The sequence below is a fragment of the Aulostomus chinensis genome, chromosome 19 (genome assembly GCF_037954235.1).
Source record: "Aulostomus chinensis isolate RoL2024-O1b breed Wild chromosome 19, RoL_Achi_v1.0, whole genome shotgun sequence".
Taxonomy (NCBI): Eukaryota; Metazoa; Chordata; class Actinopteri; order Syngnathiformes; family Aulostomidae; genus Aulostomus; species Aulostomus chinensis.
Genome location: NC_141338.1, coordinates 7453666 through 7467353, shown reverse-complemented (window position 1 = coordinate 7467353; position 13688 = coordinate 7453666). Strand labels below are relative to the sequence as shown.

General features: G+C 40.6%; 1 protein-coding gene across 1 annotated transcript in view; it reads right to left on the bottom strand.

Annotated features, from left to right (window-relative positions):
- Positions 1–3014: 3014 nt before the first annotated feature.
- ccbe1 (collagen and calcium binding EGF domains 1) overlaps positions 3015–13688 on the bottom strand; it is a 37635-nt gene continuing 26961 nt past the window's right edge. The window contains exons 6-11 of the mRNA XM_086187023.1: positions 13036–13145; positions 11678–11780; positions 11395–11534; positions 10027–10062; positions 6383–6418; positions 3015–6020 (exon numbers count right to left, since the gene is read on the bottom strand). Of these exons, the coding sequence (XP_086043149.1) occupies positions 5745–6020; positions 6383–6418; positions 10027–10062; positions 11395–11534; positions 11678–11780; positions 13036–13145 (701 nt within the window). The 3' untranslated portion in view covers positions 3015–5744. The remainder of the gene's footprint in view (positions 6021–6382; positions 6419–10026; positions 10063–11394; positions 11535–11677; positions 11781–13035; positions 13146–13688) is intronic.

The following is a 13688-nucleotide window of genomic DNA, read 5'->3' as shown; positions in this document are numbered from 1 at the left end:
TCAGCTCCAATTAGAGGAGACAAAGCCTGAGTAAAGATAACTCAATGAGAGGGAGAGGTGGAAGGGGGGGATGGATGTGTGTGTGTGAGTGCGCGACCATGTTTGTGTACATGTGCGGAGGCTGTGCCAGCACAACATAGTTTGTAATCACTGAAGAAACTTGTGGCCATTCAATTTGACCCTCTGCAGCACAGGTCCATTCAGTCTCCAGGCTCCTCAGCCAGACCTTTTTCTCAGGGCCAAGTGTTGTTGTGCTGGGAAGACAGGCCCCCCAGGAGTCCCAGAAAGAGAGCCATTCAATCCTCTTTACCTGTTTGCAGCATATAAAGCAGTAAGGGCCAAGCCGATCTCTCATTATTGTCTCCTCCACTCTCAATACTTCCTTAAACTTAGGCCTCAATAAGAGCGAGCCCTTTAGGAGGGAAATAAGGGATGTATGCTAAGGGGGTGCCTTTCACCTCATTAGAATTGAATTTGCACTGTCTTGTAATTACGTCGGAGGGCAACAATGTATTTTTTCATCATAATCTTCCCTGAATAGAGGATTTTTGGGGCAGTTAATTTGCCGCCCACACTAATACATTAATTAATGGAGTAACACTAATTTTCTGTGTGCTGCCTCTCTCTGTTTGTTTCCTCCGTCTGTAGCCAACAGTTCTGGGCAGCCGCAACTAATAAAATTACCTCATTAAGGCCTTTATTGCAGCACAGTAACTTACTCATTCATTCGCTATTAAAGATTTTCTTTGAAAAGGGGGCTGGATGTGTGACGGTTCCCATTCAGCACCGCATCTTTTTTTTGTGGGTAGTTCTAAATAATGAGGGGGACAAGCAGGGAGATATAATTAGGAACAAGGGGGTACTTCAGCAAATATTTGAAATCTTTTAAGGCTTGCCCTCGTATGACGTTGATTAATTACTTCCAGAGAAAATTGCAGGGAAATATATTGCCAAGTTTGTTTTTTTTTCTTCATTTTTTTTTTCCTGCAACAGATTACCTAAGCTTGTTAAAAGGATGTGCACAGGACTTTAATTTCGGCCTCTCTTTAATCAAACTCAAGTCATGACATGTGCTGTTGTCTGAAAATGGGCTCATTATGAAACAAATAGACAACATGTAAACAATGATGTAGTGTTTTACAGAACCCTTAATACGCTCCCGAGAATGTTCTGGGTTTTTAACGTAAATAATGATGAGAATATTATGATGAGTGCATTGTTAGTTATCATCCGTACAATAAAGAGCATGAGGGTAACTGTGTCACACAGCCCACTCAACAATGTTGCCTTTTCTTTTTTTTTTAATATCTTTTATCACCATAGCTGCTGGCAACATGATGAATGAATGAATGATGGATTTTTTTCCTTTAATTTCAAACAAAAGTGGGAGTGATTTCAGCGAATCTAGAGAGAATTTTCACACGTTAATCGTTCCAAGGGAACCTCCTCACAAAGCTTGGCTCGTGATGGTGTTTTGATCATCTTAATGTGAGTTTGTGCGAATTCTCACTGCAAGGTTTAATGAGTTCAATCAGCACAATGAAGGTGAATGTGTTGCGCTTCACTTGAGATCCTTCTGACGCCTCAGAAACATCGTGCACGCTTTTATGATTGATGTGGAGTGCGTTGTCGTACTGTTGCGGTTGATCTCAGCGTTTATTTCAGTAACTTAAAGTTGCTACTCTGTCCTCAATGACTCTCAACTTTCCCAGCATTTAACAGATTAAACACATGAGACATATTTTACTTATTTCAAAAGGGCATCATCATCATAATGGGTTTCCCTTACAATGACTTTTGCTGGACAGTTAATAAGGGAATCAGAAATCAAGACATCAGTGCAGACATCCGCTCATTATTCAGCAGGATTCACACCCTCTACAGCACTGGTTTTGTCAGGGATGCTACTTCTATATTCACAGTTGTATACCAGCTGGAATGTTTCACTTAATCTTGTTTATATATATTTGTATGACAAGCACGTTATAGTCAGTGGTTGCTCCTGGAGTTAGTCGGCAACTGATCATGTGTGGTTATTGATTATTATTGCTCCCAAGAAAGACATCCTGCTACTAAAAGCTGAAAAAAAAGAGTGAAGAGAAGCAGGACGGACTGCAGGAAAATCTATAAAGAAATCACCTGCGTGACTTGGTGCTGTGGAAACCTAAACCTACTTTGCCTGAGAGTGAGCGAACAGCGTTCATGTCGCCACGTGGGGAAGACAAGGAAGTGACTGCCACCTCGTGGTCACAGGGGGGAACTGCTGGGCTGCTGTCATCACACAGTAGTCATTCTTATCATTCTAGTAATTCTAGAATGATATGAATGACATCATTCTAGTAATAGTAGCCAGTTTATTACTTTTCAAAAACTGCTCGTTAAACAGTTACTTTGATTAAAAGTTTCATGTGAACCTGAGAACTCTGACATGTTGACCTTAATACCTAAACGACAGTGACTTCAGCTAAATGAAATTATCATTCAAACGTAAAGGTGATGAAAGAGTGTTCAATGTGGTTAAATACAGGCCACTTAACAGCAGCGTTACCTTGTCATATATTTCATCATTATATTGTTATTAAGTTGCATTCACATGGAATATTTTTATGTTGTGGCCTATTATTAATTTCTTATTCAATCGTATAATTTATCTGTAAAAAGTAATCCTGCAGTAGATTCAATCGTCAGTGCTGTAAAAGCAAAGCATGAAACCTAATCATATGAATATGATTAAGTACAAGAACAATCACATGATAAAGCACATGACAGTAAAAGGTTGTAATTCGTATCAGTGAAACGAGGTGACGTGCTGGGACAAGCTGGGATCATTTTTAATGATATTAATATTATAACTTAACTTGCATTCCATTTCTTACACAACAAAACTCAAAATCACTGCTGCAGTGATGAGAAACCAAGATAAATATAAAGTTCAACAGTGATAATAAATTAAAACAGACAACAAATGTTTTCATACTCGCCTGACAGCTGAGTTTTACCATTTTATTCTGCTGTGGTTGATAAAGTATTTGGAAATCGAGTAGAACACGATGGGACAGGGGCTGACGAACGAGACGAATGGGGCACTTTCAATTTTATTGCGGGGTCGTGTTATTCATGAAAATACCCATGACATCACCTTGTTTTCATCGCGCTCCCAAGATCGTATCCGCAACTTTTCTTCTCCCAAATAAAGAGAGGCTGAGATGAATGTATGTAATGAGTGAGAGCAACAAAGGTCAACAGAAACAGAGGTGAGACAACACGCTTTATGACTTCAGAAATGACTACCGGGTCCAAAAACGCAGCTGGAAACCCAACGCCAGATCTGAGTTCTCCCTTCAGAGGCCCAGCTGCCTCTTCCAGCTATGACATATGACTTCAATCAGTATTTTATCTGAAAGGGAGACCAGAGTTATGTTACCATAAATATTGGCAAGGAGCAGGGTAATAATGGTGCATTATATAATCATATGGGTGTTGTCAGATTAATGGCATTAAAAAAAAAAACAAAAACAAAAAAACAGAGATGCTGATCAGTTTATTTTTTAAAAGTTAAACATAATTTTATGATATTTTGAGAGGCCAAAAACATAAAGGATGTACATTTTCTTCCCGTATTAATTCATGTATTGAAGTAATATGTACCAAGTAGCAATGAGAGCAGTAGTCAGGTATTTCAACATCATGGACGGGTCGCTAGTGAGTTGCAGGGCCATCAGGAGCAGTTATGGGTTCAGCATCTTGCTCAAGGACACTTCAACATGGTCACCGGGGGAAGTGAGGATCGAACCAGCGACCCTTCGGTTGCTAGGCGGCCACTCTACCTCTGAGCCATGCCAGCACATGTATGAATATGTATCTTTACCCTTTTTTGTTTAATTGCTATTAGAGTCTGATTGATATCACTGAGGCCGATTACATCTGCCAATACTGGTTTATCATATAGATATATCAGGATTGGCATATGCGCTGTCCAATACGTGCCGATTATACATTTTTTAACGGAGGAAGATGCTTGGGGTGTTTTACAATTAGATTCTCAGTGAATTTTATTATTTCAGCGTACTGATTAAAAAAAACTTCCAGCCAATTAGCCAAAAACAACATTAATTGCAAATTGAGAAGCATCTCTCTCTCTTAACCTTAAATATGTCGGTGTATTTTGCAATTATATAAGATACTGCCATTTTTTTGGGGAAAAGAAGATGAAACGTTGCATATTACCTGATGTGTTCTAAGGTACTGCTTTCCCAATAACCTAAAAATGTGATGTTACTAAAAAAAGAGGAACTTTAGTTATGAGACAGTCTCCCTCTGGTGGACGTCACACTCAGAGCATGTCAGCTAATCCACACAGCGTCCCAGATGAATGACTACAAACAGACAAGCGAAGGAGATGCACAGATTTTTGTTCCATGCAATTCTAAATGGGTTGAGAAATTAATTGGATTTCACAAATAAAGGGAAGCACAATGAGCCAGTCCTATTTGAACTGAACATCCCCTGCAGCCTCCACTTATCCTCATAATGAATATCATTATCAGGCTAATTAAGGGGATGAAAGACCTGGCCTGTGTGTGCACAGACTTTAGTCAGGTTCTTTGTTTCCCATTTGACATTTAAACCATATAATGTATTATAGTACCATGAAACAACTTCAGTTCCAGTAAAGAAAACAAAATGACACAGTGCAGCCAAGTATGTTAACAAAGTCACAACTTACGGATGGGTAGGGTTCCATCAGTAATAACAATTTACACAAGCCACTTGGGCAGCTTAGTCTGCTTGTTGTTACTCTGCTGCCATGGCAACTGAACATCAGTGTGCTATCTTAAAGTATTGTGCCAACTTTTTTGCGAAATTTGCTGTTCTCTCATGAGTCAGACAACATGGTGGAACTCCTTTTCATCTCTGTGCGTGCCGCAGGGAGACGAAACCCACGGAGCCAGACTCACTGCTAGTTAGCTTAGCACAATGAATGGAAGTGAATGAGTAATTATCCTCATCCTCTCTTACGATGTCAGCCATGATCAGCTGCGGCCGCTCTTTCAGCGGTCAACAGCTGTTGTGATGGTTAGGATGAGGCTTGTGAGGTACTGCACCCAGTATTCGCAAATATTATTTCTTAGTGAATGATATGCACAACCTTAGCTATGGTATATTAATGCTGGCAAAGTGTATTTGATGTTTGATGACAGTATGCTAATCTGCACTTTCACGACCATTCATTGTGCTAAGCTAACTGGCAGTTAGCTAGTCTCCGTGGGCCACAGCTCCCTAATGCATCAACACAAGACAGAGGGGTACCTACTTTGTAGTTGGGCTCTGGGGGGAAGGCTAAAAAGTTTATTTTCCAAAATGGTGGGTTCCTTTAAAGATGGAGATGCATTAATCGTATAATTTCCTAATGCCCAGACCAACATTTACACTGCTTTAATCCCTCTGTTGAGTTGGTTATGTTAGTAATTTATCACTTTCTAACAGGCTAATGAGTCAGACAGGATATACTGGCATAAAATAACATGGTAAAGTTGCCTTATTGGGAGACCTGTGCTGATTCTGATAATCTAGAGTTAAAAACATGCATTTCCACACTCAAACAGTCACACGTATATCTTGCATATCATATAAAAATAAACATCTGTGGTAAAAAAGGCATATAGTACATTCTGTTTAAAACTGTTAAATAAAGAAGATAACCATTTTGATATTTACACTCCGCATATTTAAATCCACTCTCCTCAATTGTTCAAGTCAAAGTCTGTTCTCTCTCGTGCTGGTTTCCTCTTCCTGTTCCTTTTGGTGCCTCCACCTGTTCGAGGTGGAGGCTCCTTGTAGTCCTCACCTGAGCCCAGATCCAGACTGTCCAGGTTGTCCTTCCAGTTGCCAGGCACCTCAGGAAAGTCATCGTCTGGAGAGAGCATTGGTCGACCGTACACTTTGCTCTGCAGGTCAGCGATGTCATTACGGAGGTCGGCCATGAGCAGAAGCAGGAAATCAAAGGAGCCTGGCGGGCCCTTGGAGTCAAATACAACATAGATATTTATCTAGGTTTTTTTTTTTTTTTAATTTTGCTAATTATTCATTGTCTCCAATTCATAAGGGTGTTATAACAGAAGTCGAGCCAGTGCTGGGCAGTCTACCACTGGCCGGTGACGACTGATCTCATGATTTGTTAACGTCAGCAGCATCAGTGTTTATCTAACAGTTAAGTGTTTCTACTCTGCACTATTTACTTTGAGTTTGTCAGAGTGTAACTGTGTCATTTAATGCCCAGAATCCACATGGGTCCGTTTTCTAGTCATATTTTAGTTGAAATACACTCTAAAGGATAATGGTTACAGTAGTGTGACATTGATGTAGCTAGCCAGGTTCTTACTGGTGGTCCGACTGGTCCAGGAGCTCCTCTATCCCCCTGGGTAAAGAAAACAAATATCTATTTCAGAGAAATCATAGTGTGTGTGTGTGTGTGTGTGTGTGCGTGTGTGTGTGTTCTTGTACTTGCTACCTATGGAGGACACACATCCTTGTACTTATATTTTTGTGAGGACTTTCATTGACGCAATACATTCCCTAGCCCCTCACCCTAAACCTAACCATCTCAACTGACTGCCTGACCCTGACCTTGACCCTAAACCTAACCTGAACCTGATTCTAACCTCGACACTAAAACCAAGTCTAGACCTTCAAACGGCCCTTTGAAGAAGTGAGGACCGGCTAAAATGTCCACCACTTTCCAAAAATGTCCTCTCTCTGTTGGCTAAATATGTAGTTGTGTGTGTGTGTGTGTGTGTGTGTGTATGTGTGTGTGTGTGTGTGGTGGTGGGGGATTCAAAATATTCAAGTTAAGGAGCATTTTTAGATTAAAGATAAACCTGAGATCAGCGTTGACAAGGTAAAACAACTGTTTTTAAAGCAGCTATTCTGAACTTTCAGTTTGTGTTGACTCTGGCGGCCCCTCTGGCCAATACCGGTAGTGTTTACCAGAATGAAGACTGAATTTCTCATTCGCACTACTATCATATTGTAAAGGTGGGCATAACAGTCATATTTCATAATTACACTGCGAGTGAATGATGAGACGCAGCTTATGTAGTTTAAGCATGGCGATGAGATAATAGTTCCTGTTAAACAACACTTCAAGGCGGGACGGTTGCGACGCTGTTCTACTTGTTTGGTTCTGAGTCAAAAGCGAAAGTGTCATAACAGTTGTGTCACTTTATAGTACCACTGCAGAATCACTTAAGTAGCTAATGATTCTTATTTGTGACTATGAAAGATAAACAGCTTATAATGATGGTTAAAAAGTAATGCACAACATTGTAGTGAAGACTACCAGTAAAAGTTGACATTCTGTTAATTGGGAATTGGGAATTTTATATTTATATATATTTTATAGTTACACAGCCACATAAAATGTCCTGATAGCTGTTTTCAGGAAGAGGAATTATGCTTGAATGCAAATTATCATCTGATTGATGCCTTTCCCTGTTTATAAACTGGAAACCATGTGATCTGCAGGCAGAGGTGCACAGTAGTTTTCCTCGTGTAAAATCTTGAAGTGTCTGTATTTTGCTTGACTTTGTAGTTTTACGCCAATAAATTTCAAAGAAAATATAGTTCATTTTACTCCATTACATTATGTAGAATATGTATAAATCCTTCTGTACTTTTGCTTCAGTGGAATCTTGAGATGAGACTTTTTTTTTATACAAGAGTGGTATTTTATCGGAGTATGTCTACTTTTGCTGAAGTAAATGAATGGTGTACTTCTGCCTGAAGGCTACATGTTGACCATGAAGCATGGTCGATAAACAGTAGCCCTCTCTCTCTCTCTGTCTCTCTCTCTCTCACACACACACACACACACACACACACACACTGACCTGACTACTGTGGTTGTTAGCCAGGCTCAGGGTCACACTGGGGCTGTGAGTGTTTTGGCAGATGGTTTGGATTTATGACTAGCAGAGACAGATTAGCATCACCCTCCAATCTATCCATACAAACATCCCAGCAGCATGAAAGAATACCAGGATACGATGTCAACAGGTCAGATGTACCTAAATTCTTCCATTCGCGATCCAACTGCGAAGGAAACTGTGTTATAAAGGGATCCAAGACAAGTTCAGAGTAGCCTTTATACGTCCATGTCAGCCTGAAACAGGTCACACTTCTGAGTAATCGTAGCCACTTTCAATAGCTTCAGCCAAAGTCTGATACAGATTATCTACCTGCTCTCAGTCTCTGCTAATGTGGATCAGAGTCAAATTCAAAAGCTTCTTCAGAGGCCAAAAAGTATCCTGTCACCATTGCATCAGCCGTCCACCTGTAGCTGCTTTTTAACTGTATGGCTAAGAGCATCACAACAAGCAGAAACAGGGCCTTAAAGCAAGAAACTGTAAAAACAAAAATGCCATCACAAATCTCACTGTCGTAAGTATAAAATCTTCATTATGCCTCCTTGATTTGAAGCTTTAACATCTGCTGGAGCTTCTTCTTTTTAACATTTTATCTTGAGCTTTCTGGGAGGGAGAGCAAAGCAAAACATTCCAGTTAGCTGTTTGAAATATGGTTACTACCTCCCATCAGACAGTCCTGAAGGAGCCGTTGGTGATGTTCCAGACAACTGCAATACCTCAGACTGGTGATCAGGGAACAAGACTGGGTCGGCCTGAGTGGTTTAATGTTGGACTGGATACTGGCAGTAACAGTGTAATACTAATAATACTAACATGTGTCCATCCCTGTATAGTAAATGCTCACCTGGAGTTTTCAAGGGGTCCCATTCATAGAGACGCTGTTGTGTCACTTGAATCATTACTCCAGTCGGAGTGATACACAGTTGAACCCCTTCACAAATAAGAGCACTCCATTCACTTCAGTATTCTCATGTTTGAGTGAATGCAGTGTGTTTGAATACCGTCCATGTTTAAAAAAAACCCGTCCATGTTTAAAAAAAAACTGTTCTGTTAAAAAAAGGGGGGGGGGGGGGTTTAGCTCATGGCAGGTAAAAAAAAAAGGCCTGTTTCCATGAACATTTTCAGTTTTAAAGAAGGCAAAACACCAGAGAAACTCTTCCTCTTTTTAAAACCATGGTTGTTGTTCCATTCATTCTCCATGCTGAGTGCGCAGGGTGCCTTATGAGTCAGTGAAAGTCTGCTCAAAACTTGATGTAGCTGAGCAGTGTTGATGAAACATTAGTCAAGATTCTCTTACTGCTTTGTTTGTTGCTCAACTTAAATGTCTTTAGAAAACTACTTCAGTGTTGTTTAGGTGTAACTTAGATCCTCCGTTGCAGCCGCCATCTTGGATCTGCGACGTGGCGTAAACGCTGTACGTCACCTGACCTCGATTCTTTTTGAATTAGCAATGGTCAATTGAGAAACTCTACGACTTGAGCGTAGATCATCGCACTCCTGGGGTCCCATCTATCAACGCTGATCACTCAGGGATACTCGGGTTTGGAGGGCCGGTCCTCTGATTTGTTGTTGGCCTGGACTCAACTCAATTTTGACTGCTTTTCTCTTTAGCCTCATAATATTTTTTGTAATCCAACTGATGAATGATGTCACCTCAAAAATCTTATTTAGGATTTTGAAGGCAACACAGAAACAAAATGACAAGAGGTTTTTTTCTGCATCAAACTGAATAAATATTTCCAACAAGAACATTCAAATAGGGCACAGTAGCTTTACTCTGTACAACCCATTTTATTTTTTTAAACTCATTTGTGTGTATATATGTGTATACATACACATATACATATATATATACACACACATATGTATATACACACACATACATACACACACACACACACACACACACACACACACACACACACATACTGTATATGTAGTGTTAAACCTCTTGTCCTCACTTTCCTTCTTCTGTTCTTTCAGTGAACCGTCAGTCAAACTCTGATGCTTGAGGGTCACTTCCTGATGCTGGACTGCTATTCTAGGAAATTAAGATGAGCCTCTTGTCTAGATTAGGAGACAAAATTACATCTGATCTCACCTTGGGGCCATCTTTTCCTGGCGCTCCATGAGGCCCCTGTAAAGCGAAGAAAAACATTTAAAATTTTGTTTATTTTGTGTAAATCAAAAGTCAGTAGGTGCGAAGAAGCACGTGACTGCCTCTCCAGTCCTCGCGTGACACGCTGACGACTTGTTGGTGTTGTTTTACATTGCAGTCCCAACTTTCAATTCCTTTAAGATACAAAAGCCTAACATCTTCGTCACGCTCCACCGCCAGAGATTAACTTGGTGCCTGCCTCTAAGCCTGATGGTGGAGAGTGCTTTGTTCTTTTTCCTAAAACAATCATCATAAATCAGTGCAGAGACATTATACGTGGAGTTTGGGGTCAATATCAGGATCGGAACAGTCTCTGATTTGCACACAATCCCACATTCATCGCCGCTGAGAAGATTCTGACATGCTGTCAAACACCCGCCAAACCTAAGAACTGCTCGGAGTCTAATCAGGCTCGTGTGTGGAGAGATGAATAACTCCCTCTCAAGTCACCAGCATGTTAACTGATAAACTACATGAACAAACGGGGGCTGTGAACTAAAACAAACTGTGACTCACAAAGCCATGGATCACGTTGTACCGCAAAAACAGCATCTCACTTTGGCACCACCACGTTCCAGATAGTGCAGGTGTTGAAAGTTTTATTTAGCAATATCAAGACTGTGCAAATACAAAAGCCTTAGAATGCAGAAATATGTTTCTATAGCCACATCCTACACATTCTCGATCCAGGTCCCACAAATCAGACAAGGCAGTGCACAAAACCCAGCGAGCCAAAGACAACAACTGAAGCTATAAATGGTTTTTGTTTATTGCCATTGCATTTGACATCTATTTTCACGTGGCAAAGGTGTCGCTCTGGAAGCATTTTGGTGTGGTGTCCTGGGGGGTCTGACGAAACATGCAGGATTACTACATTATCTGATCATTTTTGTGAGTAAACCCCTGGAATCTCATAAAATCCTGAACGTAGACTGAAATACTCAAGAGTCAAGGTTTTATTTTATTCAATGCCGCTGTCCAGGTTTGTGCCTTGTAACATAAAGCAGAAGTCTGGAAGTGAACCAGTAAGAAGTTGGAAGAAACTGGAGCCGTATATCGTAGGAATGGGCAGGAAACTAGAAAGCAGTCAGAGAGCGCAAACCTGGATGCGGAATATGATGCATTAAGACTGAAAGACCTCAGCCAAAGCTATGCTGTTACGGCGTCTTCCCTGGCCCATTCTGCTCCTCTCCACTAAGTCTGGTGAGGTCAGATGCATAGTTTTAGTGGGATCCTGCAAAAAGACAAACTTCACCGATCATACAACCTCCTCCGTGGATATTTATCAACTTACACACAGCTATCTCTTACCACAGGTCCACGTGGGCCTCGTTTAATGTGAGACATGTCTGGTGTTGGGCCAATGGGTCCCATCAAGCCCCTTGGTCCAGGTAGACCAGGGGGCCCCAACAGTCCTGAAAGTCCTGGAGGGCCTACTGGTCCCAGATCTCCTAAAGCAATTCAGAATGATATTATTGGACTTATGACAACTATATACAGTTTTGATGGGTTTTGCAGAAAATATTAAATGTTTTTTCAAACCATCCTCAGTCTGAATTGACAGTTTAATTATTCAAAGCTTTATATATGTTACCTGGAGGCCCCGGGAGACCCGGGGGCCCTGTTAGAAATGTAGGTGACGTCAGGATTTTCTCGCTTGTCATCTGCTCGGGAACATCACTTGACAGCATGGCCATCTTAAGGATGGAAAAAAAGAGGAAACTACAAATAACTAAATTAATGAACATTTCCTACAGAAACAAAAATTCTCTCATGGGATGAACGTCAAAACAAAGCCTTACTTCACTAATTCTAAATTTGGCCGTCATTCTTTAAGTGGTTTTATGCTGATTTTTTCTTTCAAAGAAAGTAGAAGCAGACAGGAAAATTAGACACCAAAGAGCCAAACTCAACTAAAATTATGTAGAAATTACATGCTCTGCCAAAGATGAAAGCTGATCTTCCATCTGCACCACGTTACAAGCTGTGACCCAACCAGAAGGAGGGCCAGGCAACCCCTCTGCATTATTCAGCACGGCCAGGAGAGGTCCTGCTCTGTATGCTAAGAGGCATCCTTGGCAAAAAAAAAACAAAAAAACTTTGATCTCTGTAGAACATCATGCGGAAGTGGCGAACCCACAGGGCAACACGTGAAAGACCCTGCTTGCGCTGCAGGGGCCAAGGAATCAGAATTCACAGCGAGGTTGTGGTTCACCTGCTTATCAGTTAGCATTATGCACGATGGTTTATGACCTTGGCTGCAGGTGCTTGAACCCTAGCGTGTTCTTAAAGTCTAACCTTACCGTGATGTGAATAAATTACAATACAGTTTCTCTAGTACTGTCATAAAAGAAGGTGAGAAGTATATTCAGTCATTTCATCTGGTATTTCATTTCATTTCATTAAAAAAAAAAAAAAAAAAAAAAGGTACAGTTTAGCAGCGGGAGCTCACAGACCACACAGCTGGAAGCAATATATCATGTGTTACAGTCGAGGGTGTTGAGTGCCACTGCTGACAGACCGCTGGTTAGATAGGTCCACACACCCGTGATTACACAGGGGGAAATTCAACCACACTGTTGAGTCTCACACAAATTGCTGTCCAATTCACACTTGTAGAGAAATCAGCTCCGGTAAAATACATTTCTACAGGCTGGTTTTAAATTATAATAAAATACTATAATGTGTCTCAGGATAGGTGTTAAATCTGACCCCTGTTGTTTCTGATACACTGTCAAGGTTGGACTCTTCGGAGATAAACTGAGATCTATTGGTGGTAATAAAGGAACAAAACCTTTCTGCAGATTTAGCTGGAAAAAAAAATAGAGGGTGTCATGAATGCACACTGGGGCTTTAACCTGCAGCAAAATTATGATTAAAATAGTGCAAGTAGTTTCAGTTTAGTTGAATAACGGTTCTAATAACAGTTATAATACCGAGAGGGACGTTTACCTTCTGTTTAAGCTGCAGGACGGACATCTTGATCTGGTGGAAATCATCGCAGGTGGCTGAGCAACTTCGGGCGTTCATCACGTTGCCAGAGCTCTCAAAGAGATGCAACGCTGGGAGTTGGGAGAAAGGTTGCTGTCACAGAAGTTAACGAACAGTGTTTCTTTGACAAGACAAGCAGAGAGAACCAAAAGTATCAATATGCAGTAAATAAATTGACAGATCGAATGGACTTTGGCAATATTATATAATAAATTAATTAAAAATATGATTTAATGTTGAGTTTATAGTTGCAAACTGTCATAATGACATGATTATTAAAGGTGTAAAGACACATCAATCTGTTTCGATATATTGCTTCAATGACCAATAATAAAACATAATTTATGCAAGGTCAGAATATGGATAGAAACTATGGGCAGCCATCTTTACTCCACCTTTATATCAACATTCCCAGAGCGCGACCACTTGACCTTTCCTGCAGCACTGATGTCAGCTTCATTTTATACTTCGCAAAAACAAGATAGTTTCTCATTTCATGCCATATTCATGATTTCATTGTCATGTTTGTCAAGAACTCAGGAATAAATGTGAACTGACATTCAAGAATTGATATAAGTGACCGTGTTAATGGGGTGCACCGCCTCACACCCATC